We start from the raw sequence: 20,899 nt of genomic DNA, 5'->3' as shown, positions 1-20,899 counted from the left end.
CTTTGATCTCGACTGTGGCTATCCTGATTTCTCTGCTTGCAGTGTTCTTTCCGCGTGCCTTTCACCGACATTGATTAGGATGAGTACTCAAGAAATGCGTGGATGCACGCACTAGACTCGACTGGCAAGTTGTCGATGATAATTGGAAAGCTTTACGTTTTTTTATTCTTTTAAATTTTTTCATATAAATGCATGGACTAGAACTGTTTATATGGTTGCCACGAAGGTGGGTTTTATGTATTTCGGTTTTCATTCAGGATTCACCATCCTTTCGAAGATACAGAAGTAACTGAATGAACAGAAGCTCATTGTTTCTCCGTTCTTTCCCCTTGAACCATAAATCTGTTCTATTGCAGTAATGACAATCAACGGCAATGGAATAATGCTCGTACAAATTTTAAGATGAGTCTGAACATATTAAAAGGCCAAGCTTATCCAAGCAGCATAAATATAGACAGAAACAGACTGCTTTAGTGACTCTGCTATCATAGATTTGAAACAAAGAATGCACTGGGATAAGCAGTAAAACATAAGAATTCTGAGAGAGGGCACGCTTTTTACAAATAAACAAATGAGTCAATGATGATTATAATGCTCACATAGACAATGAAGTGATGCATTCGAGGCTTCATTTCTGTCGCTTGTCCTTTTACCACGAAGGATGCCTCCATGAAACTCAGTTTACTCATGTGGCCCATCATTTGAACCCTCGCCATCGCTGGTTTCCTTGGTGGGAGCCATGTTATGTGGATTCTTTAGTTCATCTAACTGCAAGGACATTAAATAAATCCACCAAACTGAACTATAAGTAAACGGATAGACATGACAAACAAAGCGCATGAGGACAGAGCAACAATTTGGCTTAATGTGACACCCCAAAAGCATCATCATAAGCACCATGACAATCTGTGATGGAAAATCAACGAGTGCTTTCTTACATACCACTGAAAAAGGAAACAGGTGATACAGAACCTAATTTTCTCACTTATTGATCATGGATTAAATGTCTGCAATTAGATCATCAAATGAGATATGTTCTCATATTTCTATTTAAAAATAACATATCAATAGTGAAAACATCTTCATTCTCACTCACTCCCATTTTTCCAATAAATGGAGGAAGCTATATTCGGTTTCTGTCTCACCCTAGCAGATTTATCATGCACAGAACAGCAGCAATCTATGGCAACTGAATCAACCATCATTTTTTGAATTCTCCCCATTGAAGGCCACTGGTTATCGTCTCGTGACAGAGGAAGAGAAACCCCCGATCATCTTCCTAGTAAAACCTATCACAGATGATAAAAAATATATTGGCGCATAGATTAATATTACCTAGCAATGACAACCAAAGCTGCAGCATTGTGCATAGAACTGAGATTCAGATTCATTCACAACAGCAATGGCCATTAAAATCTTGTTTCTCGGGCAGCAAATATACACTGGAATCCACAGATTTAAGGACTTATTGACAAACTTATCAAAGAATGACCAAAGGCAATTGACTCTACAATTCAGTAAGAGAAAGCGCATGAAATTTCAATCTTTTCTTACTTTGTCCGGATATCTCCCTTACAATTTCACAAATCCTAGTCTCCAGTAGTTCTCTAAATGCTAAGTACCATAAACTCATTTTCCTTCTTCTCCATAGATCCTCATGTTGGTTATAAAACCGACAAATATTTATATGTCTTACTGAGAACCAAGCAACAGATGTCCTACCCAGGAAATGGAAGATGAAATTCTCAACATCAAAGGACATTTATGTCGACTTCCCTCAAGTTATGGCCAAATTGTAATGACACCACTTGCATTTTGAATAGTTACCCCACATCTTCTTCTGTTTACATCGAAGCCCTCTACACTACAGAGGAGGTGCATATTTTTTTGAAAAATAAAAAGAAACTAAAAGAAACCAACACAATCACATCAGTATTTCGACTCTACTGGGTTAGAAATTGCACACTAAAGCCATCTCAGCAGTTTACTAGTTAAGTGGATTGAATAGTTTCCAGTAGGGGTTTCCCAATCATTTGTCTAAACATATGGGATTGCTCAGCAATTTGGCAAAGATCAGAGGTATGTCGGATTAATAAATTCCCAAAATTATCAAGAATAGCCCTTCAGATAAAGTAGCTCCCAAATGCAATCTATACAATGAGATTCTCAATGAAGAAAAACAGATAACTATGCTTCAGCTAACAGCACCTAAATTCACCTCCAGAAATAAAATTCATAAGCTAATTAGTCTTGAAGTATAAATACATAGCAAATATTGTTGCTTCAAATCAATAGCAGGTCTCACCTTCTTACAAGTTTCCTGGTGTGCAGCCAAAAGCTCATTATACTTTATCCGCAGATCTGATAATTCAGCTTGTAACTTCTCATACTCGGACACAGTTGGACCACCCAACTTATCCTGGATGAACCTGTTGCAGCCATCATCAAGAAACATGCCATAAGCAAAGAAAATCTGAAAAATTTGATCTTTCCCTGATCAAACTCACAGATAATATAGCACATTCATCTAGTTTGGTATAATTCAGCAGAAAAGTAATCATCAATTCTCGATGCATTCGATAAAGGACCAATATGCAACTCCGATCCCCATATTCAGGAACCAAAATGTAGTTTTGGTAGTTCAAGTTCCATATTTGCAAAAGCAATTCGTAACTTTCTCATGAAGAATGGATCTTCAAATGGTTCATGCAAATGCTCAGACACCAAGAAAGCAAAGAAACAAGGGTCAATGCGCGCACCCAAAAACAAAAACCTGAAAAGTAGCCAGAAAACTTACTCAACTGCAGAAGAGGGCTTGTCGTTCTGCTCGTATAAGGAAACCAAAACTGCAGTTCACACATTGCAACACCACGTGAATTCAAACACATCGAAAGATCGAATTTTTCTTGAAACTCCAAGAAGCAAGAAAAGGGACTCTTAAGAAAAAAAGCTCGAAAAAACCTTTGGTGAGCGAATCGACGACCCCGCTTGATTCCAAGTACTTCCTGAATGCCTCCTTCTTAGCTTCTTTTTCCTGGGGAAAAATGACAAAATGCAGCCTCAAGATCGAGCCTTTGAATCAAGAAACGCAAGGAAACTACAGATGGGTTGTGTTTCGGATCAGTGGGGGCAAATTGGCCCAGAAAAAGAAGAGGGAATTGAGAGCGTGCAGTGCAGAGACGGAGAAGAAGACGGAAGCTCACGCACCTCTCTGTATCGCATCATTTCCTTCTGGATATCTCTCTCTGTTTCTCTCTCTCTCTCTCTCTCTGGTTCTTGGTTTGGTGGATATCGACTGTGAGTGTACTTTCTTTCCCTCGTTAATAAGTAAGCGTGCTCTCCTCTCTTCCTACTGGCCAAAAGCAGAAATAATTACACAGATAATGCTTAAATTTCGGCCGAATATAAAAGCCATTACTTAACTTTTAATTTATTCAATATAATCTTTAAATTTTAAATCTTATTATTCTCAAATTTTTAGTTTATTCAATATATTATATAAACTTTTAGTAAATATTCAATCTAATTCTTAAATTATTATTTCACTATATTAAATTTAATCACCGAATTATATAGCTTAAAGATCAAATTAAATAAATTAAAAGTTTATGAATTATATTGCACATAGGATGCGTTTGTTTCGTGGAATACATTTTTAGGGAAAATATTTTCTTTATTTTTCAGCGTTTGGATTGCTTAGAAAAATGAGTTAATGGTCAACGGAAAATGTTTTTCTAGTAAAGCTTAAATTTAGGAAGATGATTTCCCTTTTGAAAGGATCGGAAAACATTTTCCGAATCTATCAAAACTTAGATTTGATGCTTAGTTTACAAACAATTATTCTTATAAAAATATATTTTTAAAAAACGGAATTTGAATTTTTATTTAAAAAAATTAAAATTTGGAAAAAAATTTAAAAATAAAAATAAAAAAATTCAAATTTGCTTCTTTTTCTTTTCTTCATTTTCATTTTGCTTCTTCTTCACCCGTCATCGGCCACAATGATGGCCAAGTGAGCTATGGTCTCACCGGATCAAGCGATCTCATGGCTTTTGACAACAAGGCTTGAGTTTGCCCCATGCCGATGAACCTCAAGCCTCGCTAAATCGGGTGAGCTCGTGGCCTCTAGTGATGATGCTCAAGCCTCACCAGATTGGGCGAGCTCACGGCCTCTAGTGGCTAGCTGGCGAGCTCGCTGCCTCTAGCAATAGTTGGAGCTCATCCATTGTAAGCCAGTCGGGAACAAATTGCCAGAGGAAGCAAAATGGATGGCATGAGGAAGCTGAGGAGTGAAGGACAAGAAGAAGGAAAAATAAAAAAGGAAATAAAATAAAAGTAAATAAAAAAACAACAATATTAAAAATTTGAAGTTTTTTATATTAAAAATCCATTTTTTCCCTGTGATGATGTGTGATCCAAACGGCAGAAAACATTTTCAATTATACATCGCCAAACAAAAAAAAACCGTATTCTTGGAAAATGCTTTCCCGAAAAGTATTTTCCTGTATCATTGAGTTTTCCACGCACCCTATAGTTTAGAAACTACATTGAACAAATTAGTTTAGAGACGATGTTAAAAATTGGACTAAAGTGTATACATCATTTGTGTCATTTTTCCTTAACGAGAATGCATTAGCTTATGATTTTCGGGTTAAGCTTTTTTGAAACTAGTAAAAACATTTATGCAATCAGTTGTACAAAATGCAGACCTCAATGTTTGAACTTCAAATTAATTAAAATAATCGTATAATAGAACGTTAGCTTTATTTACAAATTCAATCCTATTGTCATTTTAGAATTTCTTTAGTCAGTATCGTATTATCTAAATGGCACTTTAAATCACTTTCAATAGCTAAATCAGTACTAGAGGATATCTCTCCTTATAAGATTGAGAGTAAAACTTGTTGGAATAATACGATTATAAAAGATGGATATAAACCTTTTTGAAATATAAATATGTATATTTGAAGTTTTGTTGAAATAAGTAAATTATATCATTTACTCGTTCTTACTTAAATTTAATTTCTTGAGTCAAAGAAACTATACAATTTATATATAGTTTTGTATTATCATATGTAAAAGATTTGGTTGAATTGAAAATATTATCATATAAAAATACATTTAAGATATATATCATTTTTTTTTTAAATTTCAACTTAATGAGGCACGAAGTTTAGGGACTACACCATCGCCTTGGTGGCCACGATGATTTGGGCTCTCTCCCCCTTATGAAGGGGAGGAGTTCGAATTCTCTCATGATCGCTTGGGGTCTTAAGTGAGACACCGGGGTAGTGAGTCCTCCTGCTTACATGTCTCCCTAGGTTTACTCGCCGGCTACCGGCTGTATGGGGTTCCTGGGTCACAAAAAAAAAAAAATTAGGGATTACAAATCAATAAAGCATTATGTATTGGACGAATGTGAGACACATGACAACTATTGCAAATGTAATCTAAGCATTGAATCTCGCTGCCATATTTTTCGAATGCAAATATAATTGCTAGATTTGAATGACAATTGTTGAAAATGTAATCTAAGCATCGAATCTCGCTGCCATATTTTTCAAATGCTGGGAGCACTAGATTTGTATTGCTTATTCTGTAATCTAAGCATCGAATCTTGTTGTCATCTAATTCTCGATGTTTGATGTAATCAAAATTACTGAGTTCTCTATTAAGCATGATTTTGAGAGTAGTCTTGGTCTTTAAAAAAAAAGATCGGCACTGATGAGCATCTTAGGTTATACATTACTTGAAATAAAACTTTGTGAAAACCATCCGATTAGAGTAAGGATTGTTTCAGATCGTACTTATTGTAGCTTTTCGGTGTGCAGAGTTGCATGTTTTGCTCTATGTCATCTCTATGTTTGTGATGGCAGACAATGTCAACTCCAATTGCTTGATGTAATGTTATAGTATACATATTAAATTGAATTTCAAAAGTGGTGAGATTCATGTTGGGTCAATCTTTTTTTATGGTTCAAATTTGGTTCTACCTGGTACCCATAGCAGGTCAATGCAACAATGTAACATTGGGATCAATCAAATTACAAGGATTGCCGTCTCTAAGTCTGGATGGAAGAACTCTTGTTCCTTGTTACAAAGCATGTGAGCAACTCTTGTTGAATCCTCTACCACTCATCGAGCCTAGTCATGCCTATTGTAGAGCTCTTTCTTGGTGCCTTTCTTCAATGCTATTCAAGAAACAGACCTCTTGGAACTTATTTGGTAACTATCCGTTTTTTTAATTTTTCTTTTCTTTTTTCCTTGGAATTGAAAATGAATAAAAATTCACTTTGTAACGTCAAATAATTTATCCTATCCTCTAAAATAAAATAAAAAAGTGATTAGAGAACATACTTAGACCACAAATAAAAAAATAAATGAAAGCATATACTTTTCTTATTTTCGAGAATAGAAATAAATAAAAAAATTTACTTTCGAACAGAAATTGCCCTGAAGACAGTTAAAGTTATCAAAGAGACGGAAAAATAAGCAGAAGCGACAGAGAGGAGGAGAGTAAAAATACGAACTTCAAGAGCAGTTTCAAGCTTCCCGAAGCAACGCTTACAGATTCAACGAGACAGAGAGAGCGCCGGAATCACGGAAGAACGAGGGCATTTCCGATGAGGGATTCCATCCAAATCTCCACGCAAGCAACCCTCTGTATCCAGCATCCACAATGAGATCGGAGCAGCACCGTACGACGTCCGCCGCCTCCGCGTCGCCGTTCGAATCCAAGCAAACTGGACGGCGATTCGACGTGATGAGAAACCCTACGCCGGGACGGATTGCGAGGGGAGTCTTACCCTCGAAATATGCTGCTGCTGCTGCTGCTGTTGCTGCTGTTGTTGCTTCTTTATCCTGCGGAGCGGTGATAATCATCTCGGGTTTCAAGGTTTTAGATGAGTCGGAGCCCAGCGAGAAGGATGGGCCTCCGCTCCAGTTTTGACCTATGGGACAGAAGGTTCGGACGCTTTGAGTTGGGATTTTTGCTGGGGGGAAAATTCCGTACTGGACTCTGAGCGACGGGTAAGACAACGAAAGAATCTCATCTCTGTTTCAAAACCCTGAAGGGATCCACATTCATGTTGATAGAACATCGGGTACATCACACGAGCCCCATCAATGTCGACCCGCTTAAGTGGGGCATGCTTCTCATCAAAAGAGGCACGGGTGTGCGTTTCTCTGCCGGATGCCAGAGGGCACATACTCTTGACCATAAAGAACATTCACTTGACCCTACAAATCAATGGACATTCACTTGACCCTACCAAGCAGCCTTTTGAGACCAATGAAATATTTATGATATGTTTCTTTTGGATTCAAACAGCTAAATGGTGTCTCAACCAGCTTTCACAATTCAATTAGTCCACCTCCTCCCCCACACAGGTAATTTTTTATGATATGATCCTCAGCAGAAACTGCAATCCAGGGATCTGACTATTTCTTTACCGCTGATAAGCCCATTGTCAGACACCGTAATAATGGGGTATGAATAATCAAAGATTAAACTCTACCTCCTTGAATGGTTGGTGGGCATGTTGAAGTTGGGGGGCTCCCCTCTTTGTGGGGACCAAACAATAAGCATCTTCATTTGACCCTGCGCACCAAACAAAACGAGGAAGCTTCATTATGAAAATAGTCATTGTAGCTTAAAGTCTTACTCTCTCATCATCATTTGATGCTGTTGTCCCAGAAGTGCAGACTTTGCTTCCTCTTCTCACTACACTTTGTTTCAGACCATCCAGGCACTCTTGTTTAATCCTCTCTCCTGAACCAGACCATGGCCATTGCAGAGCTCTTTCTTGGCGCCTTTCTTCAGGTGCTGTTTGAGAGGTTGGCCTCTCGCGAGCTGCTCAACTTTGCACGGCACGAGGGGATCGACATGCTGCTGAAGAAATGGGAGAAGATGCTGAGCAGTATCAACCAAGTGCTGGACGATGCAGAGGACAGGCAGCTGACCGGCGATCTCGGGGTGAAGTCGTGGCTTGAAGATCTTAGGAACTTGGCCTATGACATCGAAGACTTGCTAGATGAGTTCGCCACAAAATCTGTGGAAAACAAGTCCAAGGCAGAATCCAGCACTGGTAAGGCACGATTCCTTCTTCCACGTTGTTGCTTCAAAATGAGCCTGAGAGCATTTATGTTCGATCACAAAATGAGATCCAAGGTAGAAGAGATGGATGGCAGATTAGAGGAGCTCATAACTCGGAAAGATAGTCTGAGCCTAATAGGGAATAATGGGAAGCGATCAGCATACCGCCAATTAGATAAGCTGCTTCCCACTACGTATTTGCCCGAGCCTTGTTTTGTTAGCAGGGAGGATGAAAAAATGGAGATCCTCAGATTATTGACTGGAGAAGAAGATGATAAAGAATGTGTGGATCTAAAAGTGATTCCCATTGTAGGGATGGCAGGCGTAGGGAAGACGGCTCTAGCTCAACAAATCTACAATGATGGTAAGGTTACTGGCTATTTCGATGTGAAAGCATGGGCTTGTATTTCCGATGATTTCAATGTGCTTACTATTACAAAGAATATCCTAGAGACAACCAACAGCCATTTGTCCTGTGAAGGTAAGGACCTAAATTGGCTTCAAGATAAGCTCAAGGAAAACCTTTCGGGAAAGAAGTTCCTTGTCGTGTTGGATGATGTTTGGAATGAGAAATATGGAAATTGGACTATCCTCTTGAAGCCTTTTCAATCAGGAGTGAAGGGAAGCAAGATCATTATCACTACTCGTAACCTGCGTGTTGCTTCAGGCTCTGTTTGGCAACTTGCCCAACAGTAACAATTTCGATTTTTTGTTCCCGAATCGTTTGGGACGAAACGCGTTTGGTAAAATTTTTGTTCCTAAACAGTTTCGGACAAGGTTTGAGAATCTAAAAAATTTGATTCTCGGAAGAGAATCAGAAAAGAGAATCAAAACAATAAAACCTTGTTTTTCTCTTTGAACATCTCGGTTGCCATTCGCCATCACCCGCCGCCGTCCGCCGCCGCCTGCCGCCGCCCGCCGCCGCCGCCCGGTCGCCGGCCGCCTGCGAGATCGCCGAGGCTCGCCAAGCTGTCGGGCGAGATCGCCGCCGAGGCTCGCCAAGCGAGGCTCGGCCTCGCCGTCCGAGCCCGGCCTCGCCGTGGCGCCGGCCTCGCCCGGCAAGCCGCCTCGGCCGGGCGGAGTGGGCAAGCCTCGCCGAGGCTCGAGCCTCGCCGCGGCAGTGGCGAGGCTCGGCCTCGGCCCCGGCCTCGCCCGCCTGCCTGAGGCGAGCCTCGACCCGCCCGGCCACCGACCGGCCGGGCAAGCCTCGCCGTATGGCCAGCGAGCTCGCCGGCACTCGCGAGGCTCGTAACCTCCATGTTGCTTCAATAGCCCGCCGGTGGCCAAGGCGGCCTCGCCGTGCCCTAGCCACCGGCGAGCTCCACCAAAAACTCTTAAGAATAGGAAAAAGTAAAAAAGTGTCAAAAGAAATTAATTTGGAACTCAATTAATACGGTACCAGATGCTCAAAAGTTTTGTATGACTTTGAATCGGTTCGATCGTAATCGCCTCAGGGAACAGAATCGTTACCAAACGCGCCCTCAATGCTCTGCTCCACCAAAAACTCTTAAAGAGTTGTCACTAGATGCTTGTATGACTTTGTTCGCATTTCATGCTCTTGGAGTCGGAAATTTTGATCATCATCCTAATCTTGAAGTAATAGGTCGGAAAATAGTGGAAAAATGCAAAGGGTTGCCATTAGCCGTGAAGACATTGGCCGGGCTACTACGCACCGAGGTCTGTCCCCACAAATGGGAAGCTACGTTGAACAGCAAAATTTGGGACCTACCGGAAGAAAGAAATGAGATCCTTCCGGCTTTGAAACTTAGCTATCTCCATCTCCCTTCCAATCTGAGGAGATGTTTCGCTTATTGTGCTATATATCCCAAGGACTACGAAATCGAACGGGATGAGTTGATTCATTGGTGGATTGCAGAGGGCTTGTTGGAGGGGAAAAAAGGACAAAATCATTGGAATGTAGGTTTGAATTATTTCAACGAGCTAGTAGCTAGGTCGTTTATTCAAAAGTCGAGTAGTGGTGGATCACGATTCCTAATGCATGATCTTGTGAATGACCTAGCAAAGTTAGTTGCAGGTGCAACTTGCTTAAGCTCAGGGGAGTTTGAGTTTGAGGGTGATCAAAACAATGCATCCTTAGCTCGTTATGCCTCATTCATTTCTAGTAGTCACATTTTGCCAGAAAGATTCAATATATATCATGGAATGAAGAAAATTAGGAGTTTCATATCATTGGTGAAGCAATCTAGGCATTATTATAGGTCTTTTTTGTCTCAGAAAGTGCTATGTGACTTGTTGGTGGGATTGAAGTACCTGAGGGTGCTTTCATTAAATCACTATGGCATCCGTGAGGTTCCAGATGACATTGGTAAATTGAGGCACCTAAGGTACCTTAATCTGTCGTATACCGATATTGAAATGCTTCCAAAGTCAATTGTTGCATTAAACAACCTAGAAGCTTTGATGTTGCGAGGCTGTTATAGCCTTATTGAATTACCTAAAGATATAGAGAAATTAATCAATCTAACATTTCTTGACCTTACCGACACTTGGAGCCTAAGAGCAATTCCGCTATATATAGGTAATTTGGTGGGTCTTGAGATGTTGACCATGTTTACAGTGGGAACGGAAAATGGGTTGAGGTTGAAGGAGTTAAAAAACTTGAAGAACCTTACAGGTGAATTGTGCATCTCTGATTTGCATAAGGTTTCAGAAGTTGAAGATGCCAAGGGTGCCAATTTGCTTATGAAGAAGGGGATATGCCAATTGACCATGAGATGGAGTGAAGATTTTGAAAATTTTCGAAATGACAACCTTGAAGCAAGGGTCATTGACTCTCTTTGTCCTCACCAAAACCTTGAAATTCTTGCGATATCCTACTATGGTGGCCTAAAATTCCCATCATGGCTAGGAAGCCCTCATATTTTAACATAGTGCATTTACGTTTACATAGGTGCTGTAGTGTCAAAGCATTACCATCACTCGGGCAACTATCTTCACTGAAAGAACTATACATTGAAGGTCTAAATGCAATATGCATAGTAGGATTTGAATTTTATGGAACAAAAAGTCCTTTCCCGTCCTTAATAACTTTGGAATTCAAGGACATGCTATTATGGGAGGACTGGTCTCATTGCATTGGCATTGAAGAAGTAGGAGTTTTATTCCCTTGTCTTACACATCTCATCATTTGGGATTGTCCTTTGTTGATCGGAAGATTACCTGGTCAACTGAGCTCCCTCATGAAGCTCGAAATCAACTCCTGTCCACGCATGAATGCCTTGCCCTTTAGTGATAGCCTTCCCTCTCTCAATGAATTGAACATTGGAGGTTGTAATGAGAGGGTGCTGAGTAGTTTGGTAAATCTGACATCTCTAACCACTCTTGTGATAAAAGACGTTGCTGAATTGACTTGCTTAAATCGTGGGTTTACAAGCTTCTTGATCAAGCTGGAGAAGTTGGAGATAAAAAGTTGTGAAAAGTTAATATACTTGTGGCAAGATAGAGATGTAATTCGAAATCTCACTTCTTTGAAGAGCTTACTCATCGAAAGATGTCCTGAATTCATATCTTTTGTGGCTGGAGAAGGAGATGTAGAGCTACCTAGCAACGTCGAGACCATCGACTTGAGAAGTTGCTTCAATTTAGAGAAGCTTCCAAGCCAGATGCACGCCCTCACCTCTCTTAGAGGCTTAACAGTCTTTAACTGTCCAAAACTTGTGTCCTTCCCTGAAACAGGTATACCGGCATCAATAATATCATTAAAACTCAGCGATTGCGAGATGTTACAATCTTTACCCATAGGATTAAGTATTAATCTGGATGAACCAAGCAGCAGTAGCAGCTATAACCACAGGGACATGACATCTTGTCTGCAAGGATTAAGAATCTACCTATGCGATTCTTTGCCCGCCTCTCCATTCAGTGAAGGTACATATTTACCAGCGACTCTTAAGACACTTGAAATTTGGAATTGTAGGGGAGTGGAGTCGCTCGCCGAGATAAATCTAGACAGTCTTCAGTCGCTTGAAGAGATTATCATTCACAATTGCGAGAATGTGAGAAGCTTACCCCAGTGCTTGCATAGGCTTTCCCATCTCAATTTCTTGTTATTGGCCCAATGTCCTTCTCTAGAGCTGGAGTGCTTCCCTCCTCTTCCTCCTGGCATCTCGAGCTTTTGTCTTAACGAGTGTCCGAAGATAAAATCACTACCTAATCAGTTACATCGACTTATATATCTCCGTCATCTGGAAATTTTAGGTTGTGAGAGTATTACGTGCTTCCCCCATGGAGGATTGCCGCCACAGCTACAGGAACTTGAGTTAAGGGGATGCAGGAATATGAAGCAGTCAGTGAGCGAGTGGCTCACCCCCCTCACCTCCCTTCAATATCTGTCGATTGACGGTAGCGCTGGAGGAGTGGGAGAGGTGGAAGATCTTCTGCTTCCGCTCCCTTCCTCTCTAATCCATCTTCGTATATGTGATATGAGGAACGTGGAAAGACTGTCCAGCAGTCTCCCACGCTCTCTCCGGACCTTAGAGATCCAACGATGCCCGAAGCTGAGGGACTTGCCCCAGGATGGTCTCCCTGCCTCTCTAGAGCAACTCCTGATTGATCGATGTGAGATTCTCAAGGAGCGGTGCTCAAAGCTGACCGGTGCCTATTGGCTTCTCATCCAAAAAATCCCAGAAGTTAGATTGACTGGTTTCAAATCCGAGTCAGTTTCCTAAAAGAGATCTCTTATTTTGGACCAATCGTGTGGCATGCTGTCTAAAGAAATTGCAAGTGTTTTGAAGCAAATAAACTTGTTGTGAAATCTGCAAATTCTCTTTGTGAGTGTTTAAGCGAGGATGCAATAGGATTGCATCGATTTATAGTGGAATCTTGCGTTGCTCTTCCCGTGGAGTAGGTCCATGAACCGATTACGTAAATCCGGTATCTAATTTATTTCCTTGTTCTGTTTATTATTGTGTTTCATCATTTGTTTTCCCAACAATATGAAAATTTAATTTGTATTGGAGAATGTTCTTTAACTGCTTTCTTTATTCTTTTTATTGTCAGTTTGAAGGATGAGAGTTTACGATTATGGAGCATAATTGGAATTTAGAACAGGATCTCTCCTGAAGGGTAGTTAAATTATCCCACGAGGAAGGGTTTGCATATATTCTTTGTATATTTGGTCTCATGAAGATTTCTATGCTTCGAAATGTTTCATCAAAAGTAGGTACAGTCTTGCCATTTGCTTCCACTTTACTCTTCCACTTGTTGTCACTTCTCTCCTCAATTTTGGCATCAGTTCCCCTGTCCATTGAAATGCTTCGCGTGATTTCAACCAACTGGTGAAAATGTCAATAAATCCAGGATCTCATTTGAATTTGTATTTTTTGCTTATTTTTGCATTCTAGCAGTTTGTTGCATTCCCTCATCCAATTCTTTGTTTATCGCTATGTTCAGTCTCATTCACCTGGATTCTTTCCAATTTGCTTGCCTTGCAGATTACATTTAAATTTGATTGGTGAAGTTTTCTGATTCGACCCAGCTTCCTAAGCAAGGGTCTATATACCCTTTCCTTCACCATCGCCTCACTGGTATTAAGTCTAGGAGAAGATGCTGAAGGGGGGACCCTGGATGTGAGATTGCTCCTCCTTGTAGAGAATTATGGACATGGCACTGCAGGCTTTCTTGTTCAGATCTTGACTTTTGTGGAGATTTTTCCTTTGATTAGTTGATTCTTGAATTTCTCTTGAGGATAGGTATGCATAAATTCTCTTTCCCTGTTCCATAAGTGTATGTTTTTCTTTGATGTGCAATCCACTCAATGGATATGAATTCTGGACATAATTTATATGATAAATGAATAGCAAGACAAGTTTGAATATGTTTGAAAATTGCATCACCTTGTAAAAGTGTAGTCCAGAACTTCAGATATAGGGCAAGTTCATGTCATGATAATGGTGGTTAGTTACTTTAAATTCTCTTTCCTGTTTTAGTCTGGAAACTCCATTTGGGCGCATATACAAAGTTGTGAAATATACCTGACTGATTTCCCTTATGTCTCTAATTCTGATGTGCAAAAATTACTTTTGTGGCATTCACCAGTAGCAGAAGAAACTCGGTATTAATTTTTCAGTCTGCATTTACAGATACAGTGTTCTTATTCCCACGCACATGATCTTCTTCATTTCTGAGCATATGATAACGCACATCAAAATCAATGTGGGAAACGGATTTATAGCACCCTCAACCCTTCCATTCCAGAATTTTACTCACCATCCAAGTATAAGGAATGATTTGGTCACTTTGAGTACAAACACAGATTAAAGCGTTTTGCATCCTGGATAGCACTCAATGAAATTTTTGCCTGACGTTCATTTTGTTGACTATTCATATTCTACTTCATGGTCTCAAAGACATAGCCCTGCAGTCACTGGTTGGCAAAGTTTAAAGGGTGAGTAGAATTGTTTCTGCTAGTTCTTTTGACAGGCTATTTGAAAAGACGCAAGTTGTGTTCATGTATTATCAGAACCTAGAAAGAATCTGTTCCAAAGGATTAGCAAATTGTCAACATCCTACTTGTTTTGTTAAATTTCCCACTAATTGTCCGCATGAATTTCTGGCATTATATAAGTGCACATGTCATTGGTTCAAAATTTCTAGGCTTTTATGTTGTTGTCATGTTCCCTGGCTATCTCATTGATGTGATTACATCTGCATTCTCTCGTGCATAGGGGATCGGTTCTGCAACAGGGGAAGTGTTAAGTTATATGTCATATATACATTGTTTGGTGCGTTTTCTAACAATTTGAGCCTTTAGGAAATGCATACACCAATCAAATCAAATAGCATGATGAATTAGCCAGCCCTATGTTCTTGTTTGGTTGTTTCTTCTAGTGATTTTGGATTGTTTGGAAGACTTTCAGATAAACCTCCCATAAAGTGATCGAATTACAACAAGATTTAAAACTTGGACAGTTATAAAGCTGCTCAGGCGCTCATATGCCGGCAAACTTCAGCTTATTAAGTCTGCTATTGATATTCTGGTGAACTATTACTGTCATCTCTGGTTGATGGTAATTGAAATGGTTGAAACAAAGTGTAGAGCTTTTCCTTTGGGAGGGAGAATCTGATGCTAAAGAGGCGAGCAAAAGTTAGATGGGACAGTGTCTGCCTTCTTAAGCACTTTGGAGGCCTTGGCATTCGAAGACTAGATCTGCCAAATCTTGCTTGCATTTTATAGTGGCTGAGGAGTAATTTGTTGAGGGGCGCGTCTCTATGTTTTGCCTGGCTCTATAGCTATCGTCTTGACTATAAATTAGATACTACTTGTGCTTGGAAGAAGTTATTAAACGTGGGAAATATTTTGAAGCCCTATATTAGATATAATAGGATATCTTTTTTCACACACTTGTGCAAGTAAGGAACATATGGCTACTTACCATACCAAAAGAGATCCCCATCACAAGCCAAAGCCCATGAAGACATCCAGTTCTGGCAAGTTAGGCGTGTTTGGTAAAGATTATATTCTCGGGAATAATTTTTTATCATAAATGATTTTTTATTGTATTCTCGAAAATAATTTTTGAGCAAAATAACGCTCTTGGTAATTGTCTAAAATTTCTATTTCCATAAAAAAATGCATTTGATAGAATTTTTAAATTTTTTTTTTGTTTCTTTTAATTTTTTAGTACTTATTATATTTTTCTTATTTTTCTTATTTTTTTTTCTTTTTTTCCTCTTCTTCCTCCTTTGTAGTCGATTGCTAGCCATAGCGGTGGCTAGTGATTGGTTGGGCGAGGTCCGACGAGTTTGTTGGAGCCTCACTGGGCTAGGGCAAGGTTTGACGAGCTTGCTAGAGACTCGCCTAGCCTTGCCAAATTTGGGCAAGGGCAAGTCTAGCCAATGGTTAGGCAAGGCTCGACCTTGCTTAGGCGGCGCGAGATCAGCCTCATTGTGGCTTGGCGATGCTCCGGTAAGGTCATCGGCCAAAAGGAAGAAGAGAAAAGAAAAAAATTGGAATTGATTCTAGGAATGATTCCTGAGAACAAAAAGTAACTTTTTTCCGTTTCTTAATTCTATTCCAAATTTATTTCCAGGAATAAAAGAATTGATTTTTGTTCCCGTGAACAAAAATTTATTAAACGAATTTTTGTTCTATTTTTACTCTCAGGAATAAAATAACAAAATTAGTTGTTATCGGAAGTGTTATCAAACAGACCCCTATTGCCCCACCGACTGTGGCGCACATGTAATGGGCCATGGTGATTAAAGACCAGGCGCAAGGCCGAAGGCAGCTATATTAAGTGTGCCCCATAAAGAATGGCAGGCGTGCAGTAAAGCTAAAGCTGGTACTCTGCAACACAAAACTTATCCCAAGATTGCTGTAATCTCCCAAAAGCTAGTGGCCTAAACTACATACAAGGCAGAGCTCTCGTGTCCCAAACCCAAAGATGGCCAAATTTAGATACATCCATTGAAGTCGGTCCCTGGCCCGGTGTCTCTTGCCGACGCAATCCGGCGGCCATGCGACTCCCATCTATTCCTCCGCCATGGATCTCGGCAACCCGCCAAACAGCTGCCTACGAGGACTATATATGGGTTTGTGTTTCGGATTAGTGCGTGCAGATTGACCCAGAAAAAGAAAAGGGAATGAAGAGCGTGCAGAGACGGAGAAGAAAGAAACTCCCGCACTTCTTTGTATTGCATCATTCCCTGCTGGATCTCTCTCTCTCTCCCTCCCCGGTTTTTGGTCCGGTGGATATCAACTGTAAGCATACTTTCCTCGTCAATAGGTAAAGCTTGCTCTCCTTTCCTAGTGGAGAAAAGCACTGAGCAAAAATGACAGGATAATTGCATAAATGATCCTTAAATTTTAATCAAATATATAATTTCGTGTCTAAATTTTTAATTTATTCAATGTGACTCTTGAACTTTCGCTCTGCATGCATTGTTGTTTTTGGATTTATAATTTGTTCGATATGATTATTGAATTTTTTGTAAATATTCAATCTAATCCTTAGATTATTATATTACTAGACTTAATCTAGTCACTAGATTTTTTAGTCTGGAGACTAATTTTAACATATACTCAAAGTTTATGAATCTTATTGAATGAATCGAAAGTTTTGAAATGATATTGTACACTAAGTTAAAGTTTATGGACCATATTGAACATAAATTGAACCAAAGTTTGAGAACCAATTATGTCATTTTCCCAATTACAATGTGTTAGCTTATGGTTTTCAGATTTAAGCTTTCTTGAAACTAGTAAAAACATTAATGCAATCAGATATCCAAAATGGAGACCTCAATATTTAAACTTAAAATTAACGTGCAATAGATTGTTAGCTTTATTTTCGAATTTAATCCTAAATTATTTTAGGACATGGGATTTTTTAGTCAATATCGTATTCTCTAAATGGCATTTCAATTCACGATCAATAGTTAAATCAATACTTGAGGCTATCTCTCCTAATCCTTTGTTTGTATTCTATTTGACATGTAAGATTGAGAGTAAAACCTGTTGGGATAATCCGATTTCAAAAGATGGATATAAAACTTACTGAAATATAAATATGTATTTTTGAAGTTTTGCTAAACTAAATAAACTATATCATTTACTCATTTTTAGTTAAATATATTATGCTAAGCTAATCTATACCATTTAGATATAATTTTGTGTCGTTCAAGCACATAAACAGAAGAAGATTTCGTTGATATTAGAATTGTTATCATATAAAAATACATTTAAAATATCTTTATTTTTATTTTTTGAAATTCAAACTTAATAAGACATGAAGTTTAGGGATTATAAATCAATATTTATTGGATGGATCTAAGACACATGGCAAAATTGTTTAAGATGTCTTGCCATGTGACAACCATAGAGGCGAAGTTAAGTGTCATTTAGTAAGCACATAAATTGACATTTTCTTGGTCGTTGATAAATGTGCGTTGTCGACACTTATTGGTACTTTTTACGTTATTTTTGTCTGCATTAGCATGTAATCATTGTCACTTATGATCTCAAGGATATTATTATGTTATTTCTATGATTGTATTGTATTTGACATATATCAGTGCAACAATACCAAAAAAGATTAAACATACGCAATGGGAAATGTATAGAGCCAAACATGCAAATGGGCAACATGAATGTTTTTATAATTAAAACTTAGTTAAAATGAATGTATGATAGAAAAATTAGAAAAGAAGACTTTGAAAACTAAAAGCATTTTTTTTGGCAATATATGTTTTTTTTTTTTTTTTTTTGTAATTTTAGAATATAGATATATTTATCGAGTGCCATTCTCTTCAAAATGCAAGAATTATTTCTTCAATGATTAAATTTAAACTCAAATACTATCTTTCTTCATCTTTAATTAATGATAAATGTATAAAATATATATAAAGGATATGCAGTATTAATAAGAAAAACTAGCTATCTTTTTCCTATATAAGACACACTTTGTGCAAATCACATGGCTACATGCATACCGAAAGAGATGGGTGGACCACGTCCCCACTACAAGCCCAAAGTTCATCAACCTATCCAGCTTCGACAAGCTATTGTCTCACCAATTGCGACTTGCACGTGAAAAGTAGGAATACCTTTCTTGTGTCCCAAACCCAAAAAAGAGCTCAATCTAGGCACATCCTTTAAACCCGGTCCCCACCCCGGGTGGAGGACCACGATGCGACTCCCACCTCCTTCTTCCATGCTGTATTTGCGCGACCCGCCAACCAGCCACATCCAAAGACAACATTGTCGGCACTGCCACTGTGGTTGGCCGCCGCCGCCGCTCAACATGGTCCTTAGATCTCTCTCTTCTCGTCGCACCGTGCCTCAAGAAGCATCTCGCATATCTACACTAACTTCACGAGGGAAAGAGAGTAGATCTTGAAACTACCTAATTAAGAATTCACCTAGTTTTAATAAATCACAAATGTCACATTGCAGTGCTACATAAAGTAAACTAAAATCAGCTTATCCAGAAATAAGCGACCGGAAAGCATTATTAACCATCATGCTTAGGAGAAGAGTTACTTCATAGGCCGTACATCAAATGAATAGTAACAATCTTTCAAAATCATCTAATCTGGTCATTTGGAGCTGCTGATCCAACAATCTTCCTGAAGCTTTTAAGCCATATGACCAGGCTTTAATTCAATTAAAGAGCTTGCAAAATCGACCTTTTCTAAGATACGGGTTTCATCGATAGGTGACTCAAGACATTCCTTACGTATACTTATTACATGTGAAAATATTCGATTCTCAAAACTCATGCGCACATAACACGATAACAAATAATGTATTAGAAACTACAAAGTTTCTCGGATTGATTGTTTAATAAGTACTCCAAAGGCGGTCTTTGACAAAATCACACAATTTTATATGGAGTTATAATAAACTTGGGATAGCTGATTATGCAACTAAAACCACCATCTGGATCTGTCAAAAGAAGCACATGGATGTCATGGATGGTCAGACAACTTCCCAAACATCATGAACTCTGTCCTACAAAATTTACATGATACGCTGACATAAAAGTGCATGGCCTGCCTCTTGAATATACTGAAATATACTGCAAGATTTAAGACCTTCATTGCATGGGAACTAGAAAAAACCAAAAAGAAGCGAAGTTCTACTACCCCTCTTGCTTCCCTACCTCATCAAAGTTCAGAGATCAAAACAAAGTGACCATTTTGGCTCGTCTTGCTGTCTCCCTCACTCAATTACCATCGTCTGCTGATTTCAAGTAGAGGGTCTCGCCGCCGTCTGCTCCACCCTGGCCGCCACCTCGTCCTTCGCCCGAGCTGCTACTCCCAACATCATGCTTGTTTCCACCCGCCATTCCCCTCCCACCAACCTGCAAGCCCTCGGGAAAGCCTCCGCCACCGAGGGCCCCACTACCTCCCGAGTGGCTGCTCTCGCTTTGCAAAATGTTCAGCCCTGAGCCGGAGCTCATGCTTAGCTGGCCGTGCAATGAGGGATAGGGTTGTTGCTGGGTGTACAGCATGGAAGATCGAGCAGCCATGAGGGACTGTGGGGTCATCTGCTGAGCTTGCTGGTGCTGCACATAGTACGATCCAGGCTGTGCAATGGTACTGGTGGGAAACTGCAGGATAGGAACAGAGGTTCAGTGATTGTAAAATTGGGAGGAGCAGATGCAGAATTAGAACAGTGACTCTGGGACAGAAAGTGAGAATGATCTCGATGCCTCGTTCGTCAAACCAGGGCCAAGAGAATGCATTTTACAAATCTGTTACGCCTTGGAATTTGTGGCCAGAGGACAATACAGGTTTGAGGTTATAGCAAAGGAAGAACTGAGGATATTGAAAGAATTGGAAGTGTCAATTATAGTTTATACTTTCGCGAGACAGGAAAGAAAACAGATAGGCTCAAAGTATAACTGGCTACTTAGGGTGTTACCCAAAGTAATGCCACTCTGGACCACAATATCAGGATAAAAAGTACATTGAATGCACACCAGAATATCAAAAAGAGAATACATTCAATGCACACACATGCTTCAGATGACCTCTCAAGATGACAATGTTCAGTGAAAATGGTTTTAAAATCTGACAGTCCATGTAGCCTTCAATTCCACCAAAAATTGCAATTGAAATCACTCTCCCTCTCTCCCCGTTGCATGAGAAAGAAGCAACAAGCCCGCATGCAACATGGATACCACGGTAAGGTAACAAAGATGACAAACTTATAGTTCCAAGGAAACCAAAGCACCAACCAAAACATCTAGTTTTCTCAGTCCCAAGGCTCATCTGCAAAATCCTTAAAAAAGCATTAAATACATACTGAATTCTCATATGGGAGAAAGTACAGACCTG

The 20,899-nt window shown here is 39.5% G+C and overlaps 4 protein-coding genes across 9 annotated transcripts in view; 2 read left to right on the top strand and 2 right to left on the bottom strand.

The window, feature by feature from the left end:
- Positions 1-371: 371 nt before the first annotated feature.
- On the bottom strand, positions 372-3,346 carry LOC104432522 (c-Myc-binding protein homolog). Its single transcript, XM_010044971.3, has 5 exons — positions 3,208-3,346; positions 2,962-3,034; positions 2,798-2,846; positions 2,306-2,429; positions 372-768 (listed from the first exon to the last, which is right to left on the bottom strand). The coding sequence occupies exons 1-5, from the start codon at positions 3,223-3,225 to the stop codon at positions 682-684; spliced, it is 351 nt and encodes a 116-aa protein (XP_010043273.2). The 5' UTR covers positions 3,226-3,346; the 3' UTR covers positions 372-681.
- Positions 3,347-6,512: 3,166 nt separating this feature from the next.
- LOC120290696 (putative disease resistance RPP13-like protein 1) lies at positions 6,513-8,791 on the top strand. Its single transcript, XM_039307058.1, has 2 exons — positions 6,513-7,029; positions 7,740-8,791. The coding sequence occupies exon 2, from the start codon at positions 7,784-7,786 to the stop codon at positions 8,789-8,791; it is 1,008 nt and encodes a 335-aa protein (XP_039162992.1). The 5' UTR covers positions 6,513-7,029; positions 7,740-7,783.
- An 800-nt stretch (positions 8,792-9,591) lies between these two features.
- On the top strand, positions 9,592-16,908 carry LOC104432521 (putative disease resistance protein At3g14460). Of its 4 annotated transcripts, none has more exons than XM_039307898.1 (4): positions 9,592-12,988; positions 13,115-13,277; positions 13,549-13,806; positions 16,221-16,908. In XM_039307898.1, exon 1 carries the CDS (start codon positions 10,957-10,959, stop codon positions 12,781-12,783), a length of 1,827 nt encoding a protein of 608 aa, XP_039163832.1. In that variant the 5' UTR covers positions 9,592-10,956; the 3' UTR covers positions 12,784-12,988; positions 13,115-13,277; positions 13,549-13,806; positions 16,221-16,908. The 4 variants fall into 4 exon arrangements, with proteins under 4 accessions (XP_039163832.1, XP_018724186.2, XP_018724183.2 ...); XM_018868641.2 differs by lacking the exon at positions 16,221-16,908 and having other exon boundaries at positions 9,592-11,983; positions 12,314-12,988; positions 13,549-13,931; XM_018868638.2 differs by lacking the exon at positions 16,221-16,908 and having other exon boundaries at positions 13,115-13,273; positions 13,549-13,931.
- A 2,513-nt stretch (positions 16,909-19,421) lies between these two features.
- LOC104432520 (GRF1-interacting factor 1) overlaps positions 19,422-20,899 on the bottom strand; it is a 4,289-nt gene continuing 2,811 nt past the window's right edge. For all 3 annotated transcript variants that reach the window (XM_010044964.3, XM_039307795.1, XM_010044965.3), the window contains exons 3-4: positions 20,897-20,899; positions 19,422-20,169 (exon numbers count right to left, since the gene is read on the bottom strand). The exon at positions 20,897-20,899 is cut by the window's right edge and continues 82 nt beyond it. In XM_010044964.3, the coding sequence (XP_010043266.1) occupies positions 19,783-20,169; positions 20,897-20,899 (390 nt within the window). In that variant the 3' untranslated portion in view covers positions 19,422-19,782. The remainder of the gene's footprint in view (positions 20,170-20,896) is intronic.

The sequence above is a fragment of the Eucalyptus grandis genome, chromosome 2 (assembly GCF_016545825.1).
Source record: "Eucalyptus grandis isolate ANBG69807.140 chromosome 2, ASM1654582v1, whole genome shotgun sequence".
NCBI lineage: Eukaryota > Viridiplantae > Streptophyta > Magnoliopsida > Myrtales > Myrtaceae > Eucalyptus > Eucalyptus grandis.
The sequence above is the reverse complement of the archived record's forward strand: the minus strand, read 5'-3'. Positions and strand labels throughout refer to the sequence as shown.